This window comes from Urtica dioica, chromosome 9 (genome assembly GCF_054948205.1).
Source record: "Urtica dioica subsp. dioica isolate 48M chromosome 9, U.dioica_male_clone48M_v1_H2, whole genome shotgun sequence".
In the NCBI taxonomy this organism is placed as follows: Eukaryota; Viridiplantae; Streptophyta; class Magnoliopsida; order Rosales; family Urticaceae; genus Urtica; species Urtica dioica.
The window spans coordinates 22,526,787-22,547,008 of record NC_142764.1 but is presented as its reverse complement, the minus strand read 5'-3'; the positions used below and the strand labels follow the sequence as shown (position 1 = coordinate 22,547,008).

The following is a 20,222-nucleotide window of genomic DNA, read 5'->3' as shown; positions in this document are numbered from 1 at the left end:
TGGCCAAGTTGACCATCAGCTTTCCCCGAGAAAGCCTCCAATCTTGCACCATTCGCGCCTTGGGACTTGTGGAGCTGTCTCATCTTGATCTCTTTTCAGGTTAAGTCCATGTGACCGTTCAAAAAATTTCCCAGTTTGGGGATGAAGAAACAGAAAACAGCAAGGAAGATTACTTTGGCCCAAAATGCCACCGAGATGTCAACATTGTTGACATTTATGTCAACAATGTTGACATCTCATAGTGAACGGAAAAAATAGATGTCAACATTGTTGACATAGATGGTGACATTTTGGGAAAAAATAGTCTTTTGGTGGAAAGTGAGAAAATGTTATGAAATTGGTGACAAATGAGGCAATTTCTCTATAAAAAGCGCATAGTATTTGTTAAAATAATTGGACATATCAAGATATAAATTTAGAAATATTAACTTTACAGTAAAGTTGTTTTTTGTTAACACGTTATTTAACTACTCCAATTACACATTGTTTAAATATGAATATGGTCTAATAAAAATTATGAAGATCATCGCGCCTATTTATTTTGAATCTTGAACGTATTACTCAAAATAAAATCGTAATAAACTCAATAATCTTTCCCACTTAGCCGTGATATAACAGATTATGTTTAAATTTTTTTAAAAAAGTCAATGTCGTTAATTGAAAGTAGCGGGATAAATTAATTTTGATTTATTTTCTATTTTGTTACAAACGTGTAATACACACAATTTCTTCTTATTTTCGTATAGAAGGCTGTTTCCGCTTATACGCCTAAAATTATCATGTCATCTTTTATGGCTATATTTGAAATTTTATCAAACGTTGGATAAATCACAATCTCAATGTTTATGGTAGCGTCGATCGTCCAATTTTTCATGAAATGATGCTCAATGTTAAAGAATAACTTGGTATTTTAAGGTCAATTTATTAATTAACTAGTTTCTTTTACTAAATCAATAAGCTATTTATATTTTAAATATGTTTAGAGTTGCTTGGTTTATTATTTTTCTTAAAGCACGGCCAAAGTATTTCTACATCGTTAGGAAGGAAATAAAATGCTAAAAGACAACTAAGATTAAGGACCAAAACACCGCAAATATAAAAGATAGAAGGACTATATACGCCAATAAATCATCAAACAAGTGCTCGCATATATCGCGTATCAATGATTGATTGCCTACGACGACTTTAAAAATGGACGGACCCTAGAAAAGTCTTGATGAATTTTACATCCAAGAATGCATGATTATCCACGTTCATACCAATAAATCTCCCTTAAAATTAATAATAAAAACGCAGAGTGAAATCTTTGACCAAGTATATAATGTAATACTTTATTCAACGTAGAATAATTTTTGCAAACCGAACGATCGTTGACATATGCTAAGCTTTATTTACACAGTAAGAGAATTTATATTATTCTTGTTAACACAGTTGAGCACTTATTTTATACGAAATAGAGCTCCATCATGGCATCTTCCTAACCTTTGACTTATTTTATTCCTACGTTGCACGTTATTTAACCGATGAAGTCTAATACCCATAATTCAATCCCTATCATTTTTAGTACGCAGGATTATGGAGATGCCGAAGCGTCATTTCATCTTCATATCGCTTGTTGTTCTTGCTCTTCTCTATCTTGTCAATGCACAGGATCCAGATCAATCAGGCAAAAAACAACTATCTGAATCTTTTTTTTTTCTTCTTCTATAGTCGATTGATACTCATCCACGGAATTTCTAACAAGGTTTATTTCATATTTTTCGTGCCACAGGCTTCATAAGCTTGGACTGTGGTCTGACCGAAGGCTCGAGCTTCACAGTTGAACAGACTGGACTAAATTACACATCAGATGCTTCGTTCATCAGCACCGGAGTGAGCAAAAGCATAGCGCCCGAATACAGAGCCGGTTATCAACAACAGATGACATATCTCAGAAGCTTCCCCGACGGAATCAGAAACTGTTACAAAATAAGCGTAAAGAAAGGCACAAAGTATTTGATTTCGACTACGTTTCTCTACGGAGACTATGACAACAAGAACGTGACACCGAAGTTTGACTTACACGTGGGAGGAAATTTATGGGACACCGTTTACTTCATATCGGCCTCCATCGCGATGGGCAGCGAGATGATATACACGCCTCCGCGGGGCTATCTCCGTCTATGCCTTGTCAACACTGGAAATGGGACACCCTTCATTAATTCCATAGAGCTGAGGCCACTATCGAACGACACGTACGCGATGGCTGACTCTACTGCATTCTTCATGACCCGGCGTTTGGACCTGGGTTCCACCACCAATTCAACGTACAGGTCAGTTATTTTTTACCAAAAAATTAAGTAAATAGTCAACTTAAACTAAACGTTTGAAGTTGCTATATAGCAACCCTTTCGTAAATATTAGGTAAATAGCCACAAATAATACGTGACATTCCTGATTTATATATTATTTACGTCTGACTTTTACATTTCCATTTACTTACTATTACGAAATATTGACTAAATATATATATATATATATATATATATATATATATATATATATATATATATATATATACCTGCTAAACCATTTATTTATTTTTTATACTGTGATTATGAAAATCTACTTATATAATTGTAGCCAAACACTACCTAAATTGTTATGCTAAATTTAGTCCATCAACTTATTGTTTCTAAATATAATAACCTATAACTGTAAATATTATTAGTTTTTTTTTAATATTGTTTATTTATGATGAAATCTATCACCTAAAAAACTTAAACATACATATACCAAATTAAATCATTTGCTAATTTATTATAAAAACAGAGACAAATTTAATTATAACTTAGCAATGTATATCCTAATTAAGAGTATTCTTTTTATGTCAAGTAAGATTCTGTTTACTAAATGTTTATTAAATTATAAGCAAGCTATATTACTTTTTAAACATCTATTTCAGGCATAGAGACTATTTAATGAATATCATTATAAGCAGGTAATGTAAGTTTTCAAAGAATTTCAAGTTGGAATTTTATAACAAATAATTAATAAATTAGTCATATTTGGTGCGACATGTCGTACCGAATATGTTATTTTAATTAAATTTTTTTTTACAAATTTATATATTAGAAAATTAAATCAAAATTAATTTATAATTAAATAAAAATTAATTAACAAAATTATAAATTAGAAATAATATTCTGAAAATAGAATTCTGAATTAAACATATAAATCCAGTCTAATAAAAATGAAAAAGTCAATTCCTAATTTTTTTTCATATACAACTTATCGATAGTAGAATTCCCTCTACCAAATAAGTTGGCAGAACTTCGGGAACCGCTTCCTCGTCCTCGTCCGCCGCTGTTTGACACTGTTGCACACCGAATATGAAATCACACAGCCAAAAAAGTTCGGGGGGATTTTCCTGACCGTTTTAAATTTTAAAACCTTTAGGTGCGACAAAGTCACACCTAAAGGTTTTAGGTGCGACGTTTTCATATTCGGTGCGACACTGTCGCACCGGATACCACCAAACATTAGCAAAATTTTTAATCATCCGGATGGGTATCCAGTGCGACATGTCGCACCTAATATGTGCTTAGGTGCGACATTTATGTGCGACATGTCGCATCTAATACCCTTCCGCACCATAAATGTGAATTTCTAGTAGTGAACTGTGTTCATATATTTACACGTGTAAATTGATTTAAATACCTCATTTTATTTCTCGTCTAGTGTGTTAATAAAATGAAATATTTTAGTCAATTTACGTGTGTAAATAAGTGGACGTGACTATGTACCAAATATTTATTAAAAGTTGACTAAATAAAAATCTAAAATTATAAATATAGTTATATGTGTAAAGGACCCATTTTATAAACAGCAAACATTAGAAATTTAGCTGATGGACAAAAGAAGTGTAACAAACATAATTGTTCACGTGGAACTCTTCTTGCCGACTATGCAATGATCATTTTTTTTTAATGATATTAGATATCCATTAGACGAATATGATCGAGCGTGGAGCCCTTATACTAGCGCAGATTGGACAACAATAAGTACGAATGTGACCTTGGACAAAGAGAAATTCTCGTACCGGCCACCAAGTAGAGTAATGCAAACCGCGGCGGTGCCAAAGAACAACCGGACGGGAGCGATAGAATTTAATCTGGAAGCACCAAATGTAAATATGAAATACTACATGTACGTCTATTTCACGGAGCTCCAAGTCCTCCAACCGGATGAGTTCAGGGCTATGAACATCAAAGTCAACGGAGAACTTTTCTACGGCCCGGTTGTGATGAATTACTTATCCTGGACCGTAATCTTCAGCAAGAAGGGCAACGGCTTCACAGGGAAAACTAACTACAACATTTCCATTGAAAGATATGAAAATTCAACTCTGCCCCCGATTGTCAACGCCGTTGAGATATACTCGGAGCTGGACTTTTCGCAGGCAGAAACTGATGAAATCGATGGTAAAATGCTTTTTATTTACTAGTTCATTTAATTTACTTAAAAAAAAATGCTAGTTAAATTTTTAATTACTAGTATAGGAGAGAGAGAGAGAGAGAGAGAGAGAGAGAGAGAGAGAGAGAGAGTATAGGAGAAGATCCGGGTTCTTTATTTAAGATTTTATTAACGAATTTCTATACCTTACTTTTTATTTTTTATTTTAAATGGGCTGTGAAATGATAATTTTCAGTTGACGCCATTAATAACATAAAGTCAACTTATGGGGTGAAGAGAAATTGGGATGGAGATCCTTGTGTTCCCTCAAAATACCTTTGGACCGGCCTTAATTGCACCTCCAATGTCTTTGACTCTCCTAAAATTACATCCTTGTAAGTTAAATCTGCCTCAGTTATATATAATTTTTACCTGATGTATATATAAATTATTTAGAACTAGGCATCCCCGAATAGTTATTGATGTCTTATTTTATTATTGATCCTGAACAGGGACTTGTCATCCAGTGGGCTGACGGGCAATATAACTGAAAGTTTCTCCAACCTCACTATGATTGAATCACTGTGAGATATGATTTGATTTGAACCCAACTCGATTACAATTTAACGACTAGACTTTGTTAAAAAGAAATAGCGGTTTTACTGACAATCCGGGTATATATGACATTTGTAGGGACTTGTCCGATAATAGCTTGAGTGGATCAGTTCCTGAGTTTTTGGCTTTCTTGCCAAATTTAAAAGTCCTGTAAGTACCGATTCATCGAAGCAGTCATACGACCTATTTTTTTTTTTTCAAAAATTAAAATTTTGGTGTTTTACTTTATTACATCTACAGAAACTTGAGCGGAAACAATTTTACTGGCTCTCTTCCGGCTAAGCTTATTGAAAGATCAACAAATGGCTCACTTTTAATAAGGTACATTATTAGTCTGGTGAAAGGAACATTTACAATTTTCTTGATAATCCAAAATATTGATCCTTGAACACATCCTTAATTTAATTTTATGATCCATCAATTAGTTTTGGAGAAAGTGATGAAAGTGATCCATCAACTGCTAAAAAGAAGAACAACATTGTGATCCCAATAGCAGCATCAATAGGTGGATTGGTCCTCCTGGTCATAATAGTAGCAGCCATTTTCTTTATAATTAGAAAGAAAAAGAAACAAGGTACTTTTTATATTGCCACGTTCAACTATTTTATAGTTTGATGGATGAAAGATAGATAAATCGATTAAAAATACTGGAATATATTCAATGATGACCAGGTGTAACCGCGGTGAATAATGCTGAATCTGTAATTGATAGCGAACAATTCGAGTCAAGAAACAGGCAATTTACGTATGCAGACGTGATAAAAATGACAAACAACTTTGAGAGAGTCATCGGAAAAGGCGGGTTTGGAACTGTTTACTATGGGTTGATTGACAACAATATTCCGGTGGCGGTCAAGATGCTTTCTTCTTCGTCAGCTCAAGGCTTCAATGAATTTCAAGCAGAGGTATGTGATTTATATCTCCCACCGCATTGATTTCATCATAAATTCCTATTATAAAGGCTTTTTTTAGGATTGCTTCCGTATCGCATATTTGCACTTTGGACTCTTTTTTTTTTTTTTTTTTTGTTGGTTATTTAGCACTCTTGATATTGATTGTGCATGTATTTAATCCATTTAAGATAATAACGTTGGGATTTATAAAAAAAGGTTACTCATTTGAGGCTTATAATTAGGGTTTTTTATTTTTATTAATTTTTGTTTTGTTTTTGGTATTAGCGATATCACTAATCATTGAAAGAAATATATTATTACAAATCAAAATATAACTTTTATTTATTGTTGATTTTTGCAGTTTAATGTTGAACTAAATATTTAATGAAATACTTATTGATATATTGTTAAAATATACATTACAAAATGGGTCCATTAGCTATATAATCATATGTACATTTTTACGTTGCTATATAGTCAACGTTTTGTAAATACGAAATCAATGGCAATGTCCATGTATTTACACGCGTAAATTATCGTAAATACCCCACTTTTTTATTTCAATAAAAGGCCAAACTAAGAATGTCACGTTATGTTTGTGGTCGTTTAACTAGTATTAAAGTTGACTATACACAATGAGAAAATGTAAATATGACTAGTTACCTAATTATTTGTTAAAAAATTAGGTTCTTGTTTGAAGTATGAAACCTTTCCGATGAAAATTTGAACATAAATTTAAGAAGTGCTAGAAATTCCCACAGTCAACAAAAGGAATCCAGACCCTCTGTCCACTTTTTGTGTCTAATAAAAATAAGCTAATTTTTATTTTAATTTATTTTTAGGTAATTAAAAATAAATAAAGAATGAAATAAAATGATGATACGGATTATTTTTATTGGAGCGACACAAAATGAGACACGGAAAAGAGAAAGGACAGACGATCCGGGTTCAAAAGGATCTGAATAAAAAAAATTGTTTAATAATAATTAAAGTGCAACTATTCGACAAGTTCAAGGACTAGTACCAAAAAACCTAAAGCATACCTATATGTGCATGTATTTATTTCTTTTTACCATTTTCTTCTTGTCTTCCATTTCCATTATGTCGGTTGCTATATTTCTTTAATTCTCTTTTCTTGACAAATAATACCATTGCGTTATAACTTGACATTCGCCAACAGGTTAAGCTTCTTGTCAGAGTCCACCACAGAAACTTGACCGTCCTGGTTGGGTATTGCAGTGAAGGAACAAACAAGGCTCTCATTTATGAGCATATGGCCAATGGGAACTTAGATACTCATCTTTCAGGTAACTCACATCGCTAAAATTAATCATCACATTTGATAAAAATACGAGCAAAACTAGATATACGGGAGCCAAAAGAATTCATAACACCTACCTTTCTTTAAATCTATAGGTAATAATAAAGGACATTTGAGTTGGGAAGGAAGACTGCAAATCGCAATTGATTCAGCGCAAGGCGAGCAAAATTTTGACTTTATTGGTGCTTAAATCTATTTTGTTACTTAGAAATTAATATTCATGTATAATTACAGGCTTGGAGTACTTGCATAATGGTTGCAAACCTCCAATTGTGCACAGAGATGTGAAGACCTCAAATATATTATTGACTGAGAATTTCCAAGCAAAACTCGCTGATTTTGGTCTCTCCAGAATTTTTCCAACTGATGGCGGTACTCATGTCTCCACAATTGTTGCTGGCACGCCTGGTTACCTCGATCCGGAGTATGTTTTTATTTTAATTCCTGAAATAAGGATATTTGGCTATTGACACAAATAAACTTTTTTATTTTTTATTTTATTCAAATGATAGTCTCTCAAGTACTTTGTGGATAAATGGTTTTTGGTGCAGGTACTACTTAACAAATAGGTTAAATGAGAAAAGTGACGTCTATAGCTTCGGGGTTGTCATGTTACAAATAATCACAGGTAGACCAGCAGTTATTAGCTCAAGCAATGACAGAATTCACATAGGTAGTTGGGTCAATGCCATGGTCAAGAATGGAGACATTGAAAGCATTGTTGATCCGCGACTACTTGGAGATTTTGATATTAACTCAGTTTGGAAAGCGGTTGAAGTGTCATTGGGTTGTGTATCTTCGTCGGCGAACAAAAGGCCAAATATGAGTCAGATGGTGAGCGAACTGAAGGATTGCTTGGCTGTGGAACAAGCTCGAAGAGCCGTTAGTCGTGTCACGGATTCAACCAATTCTATGGAAGCGTTGTCTATCACTATGCAGACAGACCTGAATCCATTGGCAAGGTAGATAATTAATGTGTACAAGATCTCTCAAATCTCTCGGGTTTAATATCCTTCCCTATCCCTATGTAATCTCTTTTCATTGAGAAAGCTAGCCTCTGTAAATTGTAACGTGTCAAAATAATGATTTTAAGGTGGTATGAACAAACTATGCATTCAAATATACACAAAATATGTATCTAAAAATTATATAAATCCCAGCTAATCGTCAAAATCTACAAATGATTGTAGATGAATCTAAAAATAATAGAGAGGTGAAGTATATGTTTTTGTTGTTGTTGAGAATTAGGTTGAAGAATAAACATTGTTTGATTCGATAGAAACTGTATTTTAGAGTGGAAAAAATTACATTTTGGAGTTTTGTGTTGGATATGCTCTTAGGTCATCGAACTTACTTTGAAAAAAGAACTTCAAATATGCCCAAAGTGTCCATTGACTATTGGGAATTAGCCAAAGGTTTTACGAATCGTATAGTCCACCCAACTTTTTTACAAAAACTCTGAATCGTAGCCTTATAAAAATAGACAAATAAAAATGGTACAAAAATACTAGAAAAATTACACAGGCTAGCAACGTTGGAATTGTAAATTAGCCGACATTTCAGATTTTTTTTAAAAAAAATGGCTTTATGAATGACGTAGTAGATTGAAACAAATTTTAACTTCCAAAAAGGCCCTTTAAGAAGCGTTATTTTACTAATTAATTATTAGAGTTTTTTCCCTTATGTGTAGCAATTTCTTTCGTTTTTTACTCTCTCTCTCTCTTCCTTCTTTCTTTGCACGACAGTTTTTTTTTTTTTTGAAAATTATGTGTGGAAATCGATAATGCTCATGGAAGAGAAAAGTCTATTCTTAGAAACCATGTCCTATTCCAGGAAGTCATTAAACTCATTGTCATTATTATATATCGTGTAATTAATCCGATATTATTATTTCAATGGCTGAGGAACGAGAAGTGGTTGACAACCACGGCGGCACTCATGCCACGGTTGTAGTGCGGTCGGCCGGGGCGGAAGAGGACCTTAGCAAGTCCCACCGCATCGAGATCAATTCCACTGCCATTCGAGCTCTCCGACGACCGATCCGAGCTCCTCCGTGATGGCACGGATCACCACCAATTTGTAGTCTTTGTTTGGCTTCATCTTCTCCGTGAGCGGTCTATCACGGCGGAGAAACGCTCCGTCAAAGAGCTCTTGGAGAATCTCGACGAATTGGCTATTCCGATCACCATAAAGGATTCGGACAGAGAAGACGTGGACTGTACGGATCTGAGGATTCGAATCAGCGAACGACGTTTTGCCTTCATTGATTAAGATGTGCGAGCCAAGACTCGTTCCGTCTCTGGACGCAATGCACCGACACAGATCTGCGGCACCAACAACGAGACGGCCATCACGGCGCCGATATATGTAAGCAAATTTGTGTTCATTTATGTTAATTCGGTTTACTTTTGTTTATTTTCATAATTAATTCATGTTAATTCGGTTTATTTTTATTTATTTCATAATTAATTCATGTTAATTCGGTTTATTTCTCTTTATTCTTATTAATTTTGATTTATTTGTAGGAGAATTGGGGACTCTGTATCTCCGGTCGGAGAATTGGCGGTTCGAGACGAATCGGCGGTGAAGATCGGCGAAAAATTGCGTAAGTTGACTTGGCGTTGAAGACCGACGGTGAAGATTGACGGTGAAGACCTCGTAATATCTTTAGAGAATTTTTTAATCTATTAATGAAAGAGTTATTTATTGTAATAATTTTTCATTTATTTATTTATTTTTGTTTACTGATTTATATTAGATAATCATTTATTTTAAATGAAGGGTATTATTGTCTCTTCAAGTGAGTTTATGTAGTTTATTAACTATTGTACAAAATAAATATAACGTTGATTATTTTGACAATTTTATCCTTCAAATTGACTATTATACTCAATCACCCTAAATACTATTGCACTTTCAATTATGGTAGGACGTCAATTACCCTTGATGAATAACTACCCTTAGGTCTCTAAATATTAAAATCAAGACATGTGAACTTGTGAATGTGGGGGAACCCCACTTTCCAAAAGTTGGAGTCGGAATAGATCACCAGAAACATAAAGGAGAATTTAAAGAACATGGATTGATCTAGTTTTACTGGTCAATTCATCGTTTGCAAATGTAATGTCAATTTGATTTAGGTACACTTGAACTTTTTAAATTTTAACTATTTTATTCATTTTAGACAATCATGTTTTATAATTAATTAGTTTCAATGACTCTATAAACATCCATATAATTGTAAGAGACTAGTGCGAACGAGTCTAGTACGAACATGAAATGCAATTTTAGTCGAAAGTCAAATTCTCAACGCATGAAAAAACCACGACTTTCAATAAAAATATATGGTCGGTCACTAGGTTGGAACTTGGAACTTTGGGTATGAACGTCCATGAGCTAGTAATCATTTGCATATTATTTAATGATTTTAATATGTATTTTCAACTTCGAAAAATAAAATGTAATGCCACGACTTTTTGTATTTTTTGTCTTTGTTTTATTACGTGTGGATTGAGCCTACTCGTTGGAAACAGCGTGGCACTAGACAGCTCGCTCCGTTTTGAATTTAGGCAAGACATCTAAGATTCTATTAAAAAAAATGGTATTTGATTGGCAAATGGAATTATTAATTAGGAAATTAGAATTATGGATTAATATGAATCATTAGTCAACATTTTGGGTAGACTTAACTAAAGTATTCGTAACTATGTTATATATTTTAGAATAATTTTTTTTTTATTGTCAAGTGAAGAATCCCATCATTTTTTTTTTAATTTTAAAATATATAAAAATATATGGCTTCACTGTATTGATTATTTGATCACACATATAAGACGACTTTAGCCACTTGATGGTAACATATTTTTTTTTTTCAAATCGTTTCGGGTCTTTTTTTCCGGTTCTTATGACCCTAGAAAAGTCATTATGAATTTTACATCCCCATAATGGTGTATCCACGCAGTGACGGAGCCAGCTAAGGCCCAGGGGGGCTTAAGCCCTCCCTCAAATTTTTTTTTTTTTTTTTTTCACTTTTTGCCCATTTTAAAAAAAAAAATACATTTTTTTCCCTTGAAAATTTATACTTTTGGCTCAATTTTTATAAATTTTTTACAATCAAGCCCTCCCTGAATTTTTTTTTTTCAATAGCCCCCCCTGATGGACTTTTCTGGCTCCGTCACTGAATCCACGCTTATACAAATAAAACTCAGTTGCACTTAAACTTTTTGTATAATATTTTAGTCATAATATGAGTCATTTTGCAACAAAACACATATTAATTATATTCCATTCTACTAATAACCAAACATATTATTATTATGTATTCAATCACCCATTCTGATATGCTTACCAAACAAAATAATAAAAGTTGCATTTCCATTTTATTCTTTCTTTATTCATTATTATTCTCATTCCAAACATGCCGTTAGCATTTAAAAAAAAATTAGCATAGTAAAATATTTGGCCAAGCCTATTGTATTAATTTATTCAACACGAAGTACAAACCAATTATTCAAGTATCTTTTGTGCTTCCACCCTGACATATCTACTACCGAGATAAATCACAAAATAAGAAATAAATTAGTTTGAGCCGGTATTCACGAAAATATACAAAATCTAAGTATTAAATATAAATTAAATTGAATAATTTTGGTTATATTATATTATAATTTTATTACTAATAAAAATAAATATTCGAATAATTATATTAAATTTAAAAGTTATTTTAAATAAGAGTTATGATGAGTATAAAATATTAGTAAGTTAAAAAAAATTATGATGAATTATATTATATTTAAAAATTATTCTAAATTAGAATTATGTGAGTTTAAAATATTGGTAAGTTAAAAAACAATAACTAAATTTTTATAAAGGGTTGTATACGAAAATCAATATGAAAAAAAGATTATATAAAATAATTAAGCGGTTACCATCAATCAAAATTATAGCCTAATTATTATAAGATTAAATATAGATCAATTATATATATATATATATATATATATATATATATATAGCCTTATTTACATATCTAATTTACTATTAAGCCAACATTTAGTAAGTTTTTGTAAATAGCTATAAACCATTATTTACACGTTCAAAAAGCTTAACAGCAACAATAAAAAGAAAAATAAAAATTTGTAAATACATTAGGTTTGCGGCTATTTACCTAATATCTACCAAGACTTGACTAGTAATTTCAAAGTGTAAGTGGATTAGTTTCCTATTTTTTGTATATTATATATAGCCTTACTCGTACATTTGTTCACCTTGTATGACATATGCAAATGATCTTTTGAGCTATTTTGTTAAGTATTAGATTATTAAATTCAAATTTTAACGAAAGAGATCCAAAATAGTCATATACCTCCCTATAAAATACGTTACAAAAAGTTAATTTATTACTAGTAAGTATCTTAATAAATAAGAGGTAAACTGATAAATATTTTGCTAATAACTCGATTACCGTTTAGAGTATACTGTGCCATTTGACTGGTAACTTGTTCCGCCTGGTATACGGATATCGTATGGGTATTCCCCAAAATAAGGATATTCCGAAAGCATTTGAACAAAAAAAAAAAATGATATATAGAGCTCTAGTAATAGATTGTATTGCATAGTAGTTTCATACATAGATAGGCCCACTTACTCTTTAATTTTTTTTTGTTAATTTTAGTTTTGATGAAGACTGCAGTTTTTATGGAATCACGTTACCCCGGTGTATTAATCCAACTAGACAGTTCTTGAAATATTGTAAAGCTGTACTGACATCCACGTTTGTACATGATATAAAACTCACTTGCACTTGATACCACAAGTTGAGCACTTTTTCTACGATATTCATCTCCCTAAACTTTGAATAACTCTGTGTACTAGACTTCCTAAAATAAAATACAAATCATACCAGAAAACAGGTTGTTAATTATTTATTTATTTATATATTTCTTGATAGTCGTCTAATACGAAGACAGCTATTAATATCGTATCATGATCATTACTTCAGAATCATGCCTCTCTGCACTGGCGTAGTTTTGACCAAGACCAAGCACTAACACTTTCAACAATTGATTGAAATAAAAAAAATTTGGTAAACCTCTGCCGAGTTATATATGTTCGTCATTAACAAAAAAATTTATGCTTAACGGCTGCTCCTGGGAATGTAAATGAGGATTATGGAGATGCCAAGACGTCATTTCATCTTCAAGTCACTCGTAGTTCTTGCTCTTCTCTGTCTCGTAAATGCACAGAATCCAGACCAATCAGGCAAAAATTAACTATCCGATCTATAGTCAATGGATAGTTTTACTTTTTTTTTTAAAATAAGATTTCATATTTTCCGTGCCACAGGCTTCATAAGCTTGGACTGCGGTCTCCCTGAAGGCACTAGCTACACCGAGAAATTGACGACACTGAATTACATATCGGACGCTTCGTTCATCAGCACTGGGGTGAGCAAAAGCATATCGCCGCAATACAGAACCAATTATCAGCGACAGATCACATTTCTCAGAAGCTTCCCCGAAGGAATCCGAAACTGTTACAAAATAAGCGTAGAGAAGGGCACAAAGTATTTGATCGCCACTTACTTCTTTTATGGAGACTATGACAGCCTGAACAAGACGCCGAAGTTTGATTTACACATGGGAGGCAATTTCTGGGCAACGATTGCATTCAAGTTGGCCACAGATCCGATGAGCAGCGAGATCATTTACACTCCTCTGCGGGACTATTTCAGTCTATGCCTCGTCAACACCGGAAACGGGACACCTTTTATTAATGCAATAGAGATGAGGCCGCTATTGAACACGACGTACCAGATCGCCAACTCTAGTGCATTGGTCAAAGCTGGGCGTTTGGACATGGGTTCAACCAACAATGTAACATACAGGTCCGTTCATTAATTCACTATAATACTACTTGACCCTCCTTTATTTTTGGAAACCTTTGATTAATCTTTAATTAGTTTTCGGCACAAGTAGTCCATGAACTAGTGTAAAAATAAACTTTTGCTCCTTACAAATATATATGAGTAGAATGTATCGAGGAAGAAACATAAATAATATATGCATCACAATTGTTGGCTTTATAAAATGCAAATTACTTACAACTTAGCCTTAAAAATTCTAGGTAAAAGTTGAACAATTTCGGATTGTTTAGGTGTTACGTTTTAATAATTTTTTAAAAAATTATAAATTAGGTTTTAACACACTATAGCTTGTTTGGGTGTCGGATTTTAATAAAGAAAGTTTAATATTTACGAGAATAAACTAAAAGGCTTGGACACAATTTTACACGTAGAATCAGTATACTGATTTTCAAGATTCTATATCAAGAGTTTATAAAGGTTATGAGTTAGTTATGAAATAGAACCTCTTGATCCATACCGACGGGCAAAGTGGTACACGCTGATAGTTCACATATCATTTGCACAAAAACGCTTTCAAATTTGTTTTGAGATTGGCCGGTGAACTTAACGATTGACAGACCATTAACTTGCATGGGAACTTATTTTCATTTTGTGTATTAGGTATCCATATGACGTTTATGATCGAGCATGGAACCCTTTTAATAGCGATGAGTTGACGGCATTAACCACAAAGCTGACAGCGGACAAAAATACTTACGACCAGCCAGATATCGTGATTCAGTCCGCAGCGGTCCCCAAGAACAATCTCACCGGAGCGATAGAGTTTTATATGGTAGCACCTGATGCAATAACGAGATATTACATGTACGCCCATTTTATGGAGGTTCAAGTGCTCCAACCAGATGAGTTTAGGGCTATGAACATCAAATTGAACGGAGAACTTTTTTATGGCCCGGTTGTGCCGAGTTATTTGTCCTCAAACACCATCTACAGCATTGCTGGCATGACTGGAAAAACTAACTACAGCTTTTCCATTGAAAGATATGAAAATTCAACTCTCCCGCCTATCCTCAACGCCTTCGAAATCTACTCGGAGCTCGATTTTTCGCAGTCGGAAACTGATGATGGAGATGGTAAACTTCCTATTTCCAACTAGTTTATTTAAGGTTTTATAAAATTTCTATATATTATCTAAGTTTAATGTACTTTTATTGGCATCCTATTACTCTAGTTGACGCCATCAACAACATAAAGTCAACTTACGGGGTGAAGAGAAATTGGGACGGAGATCCATGTGTTCCCGCAAAATACTTGTGGACTGGCCTTAATTGCACCTCCAATGTGTTTGACTCTCCTAAAATTATATCCTTGTATGTCAAGTCTACCTTGAATTTTTTTTAATTATCATCCGAGAATAATTACTAATAGGTGATTTGATTGACAATCCTGATCAGGGATTTGTCATCCAGCGGACTGACCGGTAATATAACTGAAAGTTTCTCAAACCTCACTATGATTGAATCACTGTAAGATAGTTACATTTCAATCAACTAGTTTTAACTTAATTATTACAGTTGATATCATAGAAATAGTTCGGTAACCTTCGTCTATTTACGACACATTTATAGGGACTTGTCTGATAATAGCTTGAGTGGTCCAGTACCCGAGTTCTTGGCTTCGTTGCCAAAGCTAAAAGTCCTGTAAGTCCTGAGTCATTGAAGCAGTCTTATCATCTCTTTTCGTTGTTTTAATTTCGCATAATCCACTGTATATACTTGGAATAATAATTTTGTTATATTTTTTTACCTGGACAGGAACCTAAGTGGAAACAATTTTTCTGGGTCTCTTCCAGATAAGCTTATTGAAAGATCCAATAATGGCTCACTTTTATTAAGGTACACTTGTATTTTTAGTCAATTAAAAATTATTTATAATTATTTTAGGGTAGTAATATGAAAACTCAAATTTTGTTGCATAATCAACTTTGTTAAATTTTAAATAAATAACTACGAGATTTTATTAATAAAGTCAAAAATACATTAATAGTTGTTAATAATTGTAGATAACTATCAGACTTCAAAGAAATATATGAAGTGGTAAAAACGTTCAAACATTAACACATTATCATCATGATTATTTACTTAAAATATACAAAAAGTTGACTATTGAACAAATTTCTAAATTTTGATGGCTTAGTTGTTCAATTAATTGATTATTTTATAGTGCTCTGCGTTCAAACCATAATATAAGCTCTTGAATCTAAAAAGTATTCATCCTCCGAGTTAAAATTTTCTGAATCGTCAATTAGTTTTGGAGAAAGCAAAAATAGTTCGGATGGTCGTAAAAAGAAGAGCAACATTGTGATCCCAATAGCAGCATCAATTGGTGGATTGGTCGTCCTGGTAATAATAGTCGCAGCGATTTTCTTATTTCGTAGAAAGAAGATGAATCAAGGTACTTTACTTAAACTATAAAACTTCACTCTAGCTTATTTTCGTTTCTTACATTTACCTTGAGAGATATTAGCTCTCTACAGCATTACTAATTCCAAAAATTAAAAAATATTTGGTTCACCAGGTGTAACTGCAGTGAATACTGCAGAATCTGTAATTGATACCGAACAATTCGAGTCTAGAAATAGGCAGTTCACATACGCAGACGTAATAAAAATGACAAACAACTTTGAAAGAGTCCTTGGAAAGGGCGGATTTGGAACGGTTTACTATGGTTTGATTGATGGCACAATTCCGGTAGCTGTAAAAATGCTTTCTTCTTCATCAGCTCAAGGTTTTAATGAATTTCAAGCTGAGGTATGTGTTGCTCTTTTTTATCAACCTGGTTTCTTTATCTCTTTAATGATAGCTTCTTATTTGTGTTCTTGAACTTTGCGTGTTATAACAGATTGGTCCCAACTATCATTTTTTCGCACGAGCAGTCTCTGAACTTTGAAAACATAACAGATTTGATCGTTTTGCTCAATATGAGACAAATTTTAATGGAATATATAAAGTATTCGACTTATCCGAATCAGTTTGACGGTTGATACCTAACTGCAAGTGATTCGGTTATAAATTTTTTTAATGCAATTTTACCCTGAAAATGGGTCTCGTAGATTAGACGGATGAGATTTCTTAAAAAATATGACTAAAGGTGGAAAAAGGTTAATTTTTTTAAATTTAAAAAATACTCTTTACAATAATAGAAAAAAATACAGGGCAGTGTACATGTAATTATATATTCATTTATGTAGTGTGAAATTTGTTATATTTAGTTCTTTCTATTGTCGTTTTTTCACAGTACTCTTGAATCTTGATGTTCTGAATTTACCCATGTTTAATTTCGTTTCTTTGCCAACAGGTTAAGCTTCTAGTTAGAGTCCACCATAGAAACTTGACCGTCCTGGTTGGGTATTGTAGTGAAGGAACAAACAAGGCTCTCATTTATGAGCATATGGCCAATGGAAACTTAGATACTCATCTCTCAGGTTATCTTCAACTCCGTTGTTTTCCTTCTCTGTTTCAACTCTACATTAGCTATTAGAGTTGCGTTTTAGCAAGACTAAGTACAAAACTAGATATATTGTGGGAACAAGAAATCATAGCAATTACCATTTTTGATCCTTAGGAAATAATAAAGGACATTTGAGTTGGGAAGGAAGACTACAAATCGCAATTGATTCAGCTCAAGGTTAGCCAACTTTTGACTTATTGGTGATTTGAATATGCTTGGATGGCTAAGAAGTGATATATTCATGTATATTTACAGGGTTGGAGTATTTGCATAATGGCTGCAAACCTCCAATAGTGCACAGAGATGTGAAGACCTCAAATATCTTATTGACTGAGAATTTCCAAGCAAAACTCGCTGATTTTGGTCTGTCAAGAATTTTTCCAACTGATGGCGGGACTCATGTCTCTACAATCGTTGCTGGCACGCCTGGTTACCTTGATCCTGAGTATGTTTTGGCCTTGATTTCCTGTTAAAAAAAAAAACCGATTTATTTTCATCTTAAGACAGAAATTGAGACAAGAGATAGTAAACTGTCATTCAATGGTTTTTGTTGCAGGTACTACTTAACAAATAGGTTAAATGAGAAAAGTGACGTTTATAGCTTCGGGGTTGTGATGTTGCAAATAATCACAAGTAGACCTGCGATTATTAGCTTGGGCAATGACAGGACTCATATAGGCAGTTGGGTCAATGCAATGGTCAAGAATGGAGACATTGAAAGCATTGTTGACCCGCGACTGCGCGGGGATTTTGATATTAACTCAGTCTGGAAAGCGGTTGAAGTGTCGTTGGCTTGTGTATCTTCCTCGGCCAACAAAAGGCCGAATATGAGCCAGATGGTCAGCGAACTGAAAGAATGCTTGGCTGTCGAACAAAATCGAAGGACCGCTAGTCGTGTCACGGATTCGACCACTTCTATTGAAGCATTATCTATGACTATGCATACTGACCTTAATCCACTGGCAAGGTAGATAATTGATATCAACTACATTTCTTGAACCTACCGAGTATGTTAATATACCCTTCTTGGAGTCATGTTATTTGTTTTTTTTTTTTAATTTTATTACTTTTCACCTCTTGTAACTTTTTTATTTGTTTATTAAGAAACCTCTGTATATTATAATGTGAGAAAATAATGGTTTTTACGTGATACATGTATCCTTGTTGGTGATAATTTTAAGTTTGATATGTTTGCTAATTATTTGTGTGAATAATCTTCTGGCTAACTATATGTTATAAACCCTGATTTTCGCAAATTTGTCAAAGGTTCAAAAGGGAGATCAAACTACGTAACTTACCCATACTAAAACTGTAAATATTGATAATTAATACTACTACTATGAGAATGTTGTAAATAATAATCAATTTACTTTTTCGACATAAGGTTTGCCTAATTCAAATTGTATGTAAATATCATGTCTCTGCTGTTTATATTATTATTTTGGGTTGTGCAAAGATAAAAACCCGTAAAAATTATAAACCTGACCAGGTGATTGATTTTGTAAACCTGATCTGGTTTAAAATTTTATCCAATTCGGTCCGATATGATTTTTTTAACTGTTTTAAAATGGATTTTAAAAATTCAGACTGCATTTAGACCACACCAGACTGATCATAAGGTTTAAGAATTTTTTAGTAAGTCTAAGACAATAAAACCTACTAATTTGGTAATTTTCTATTTTTTTTAAGTTAAAAAAAAAAGACATCTATTGTTACGTTATGTGTTGTCTTATTTTTTTACTGCAAGTTGTTAACGAAAGATGTCAGTCAACATGCTTCAGGATTAATAGAGATATCTTTCTCTTTATGCGCAAACTGTATTTCTGGTAAGTTTCTTGTTTTGCCAGATCGTATAACTGAAGACTTTCCTTGATGATCTTCACACATTTTTGGGTAAGAAAACCCTAGTTCGACTTCCAGACTTGTATGACTGCTATAAAAGCCGAGTGCTTCCCCTTAACAACTCTTGACGCTTTATCAAATATTTTAGGGTTCCTAGACGTGCTCGATTGGGGGAGTAATTCTACAAACACTATTCAAGGAGTCTGAGTGTCTGTGAGAATTGGGTCTTGTGTATACGTGATTGAAGTCTTCACGTGCGTTGATATTGAAGTTGACCAAGCAACAGAGCGTGCTTGAAGTAATAGTTTGGTAATCACTTGTAGTAATAGTTTCTAGGGCGTTGATGTTTATATTGTTCATGTAAGTCCTTATTTGTACTATTGATTACTTGATACTTAAATCCTTTCCACTGGTTGTGAGCCCCTCAGACGTAAGTGACGTTGCACCGAACTGGGTAACCATATTGCGTGTTTTTACTTTTACTTACTGTTTATTTCATTATCCATAATCTGTGATAAAGCAAGTTGTTGAATATATTACTGCTACATTGTGTGCGACATCTTGCTTCTCCCTCAAAACAGAATTTCAACATCTTCTCTCCAAGCTCTCTCCAAGCTCATCCACAAAAGGCGTCCTCTACTTATTGCCGACACCCACTAAAATCTTCTAATAAACCTTTTAAATGTCCCAACTACATCTCTCCATACTATGACAAACTGTAGCTTCTGACACGGAATGATTC

The 20,222-nt window shown here is 33.3% G+C and overlaps 2 protein-coding genes across 5 annotated transcripts; both read left to right on the top strand.

Moving 5' to 3' along the window:
- Positions 1-1,575: 1,575 nt before the first annotated feature.
- On the top strand, positions 1,576-8,418 carry LOC149385865 (LRR receptor-like serine/threonine-protein kinase IOS1). Its single transcript, XM_089625213.1, has 13 exons — positions 1,576-1,666; positions 1,772-2,312; positions 3,979-4,463; positions 4,691-4,829; positions 4,947-5,018; positions 5,128-5,199; positions 5,290-5,370; positions 5,475-5,623; positions 5,722-5,954; positions 7,123-7,249; positions 7,359-7,421; positions 7,498-7,687; positions 7,815-8,418. The coding sequence occupies exons 1-13, from the start codon at positions 1,576-1,578 to the stop codon at positions 8,227-8,229; spliced, it is 2,658 nt and encodes an 885-aa protein (XP_089481339.1). The 3' UTR covers positions 8,230-8,418.
- Positions 8,419-13,424: 5,006 nt separating this feature from the next.
- On the top strand, positions 13,425-19,660 carry LOC149385864 (LRR receptor-like serine/threonine-protein kinase IOS1). Of its 4 annotated transcripts, none has more exons than XM_089625209.1 (13): positions 13,425-13,524; positions 13,609-14,149; positions 14,789-15,261; positions 15,360-15,498; positions 15,583-15,654; positions 15,757-15,828; positions 15,943-16,023; positions 16,437-16,582; positions 16,706-16,938; positions 17,486-17,612; positions 17,753-17,815; positions 17,894-18,083; positions 18,195-19,660. In XM_089625209.1, the coding sequence occupies exons 1-13, from the start codon at positions 13,425-13,427 to the stop codon at positions 18,607-18,609; spliced, it is 2,652 nt and encodes an 883-aa protein (XP_089481335.1). In that variant the 3' UTR covers positions 18,610-19,660. The 4 variants fall into 4 exon arrangements, with proteins under 4 accessions (XP_089481335.1, XP_089481338.1, XP_089481336.1 ...); XM_089625212.1 differs by having other exon boundaries at positions 13,434-13,524; positions 16,730-16,938; positions 17,486-17,627; positions 17,765-17,815; XM_089625210.1 differs by having other exon boundaries at positions 13,434-13,524; positions 16,718-16,938.
- Positions 19,661-20,222: the final 562 nt, after the last annotated feature.

Bases quoted from the DNA above. Each gene is read 5' to 3' on its own strand.
- LOC149385864 (XM_089625209.1), top strand. From the start codon at position 13,425: ATGAGGATTATGGAGATGCCAAGACGTCATTTCATCTTCAAGTCACTC. The intron at 15,499-15,582 runs GTATGTCAAGTC...AATCCTGATCAG, and splicing joins TCTCCTAAAATTATATCCTT to GGATTTGTCATCCAGCGGAC. The intron at 16,939-17,485 runs GTATGTGTTGCT...CTTTGCCAACAG, and splicing joins TTAATGAATTTCAAGCTGAG to GTTAAGCTTCTAGTTAGAGT.
- LOC149385865 (XM_089625213.1), top strand. From the start codon at position 1,576: ATGGAGATGCCGAAGCGTCATTTCATCTTCATATCGCTTGTTGTTCTT. The intron at 2,313-3,978 runs GTCAGTTATTTT...TAATGATATTAG, and splicing joins ACCACCAATTCAACGTACAG to ATATCCATTAGACGAATATG. The intron at 5,371-5,474 runs GTACATTATTAG...TCCATCAATTAG, and splicing joins AATGGCTCACTTTTAATAAG to TTTTGGAGAAAGTGATGAAA.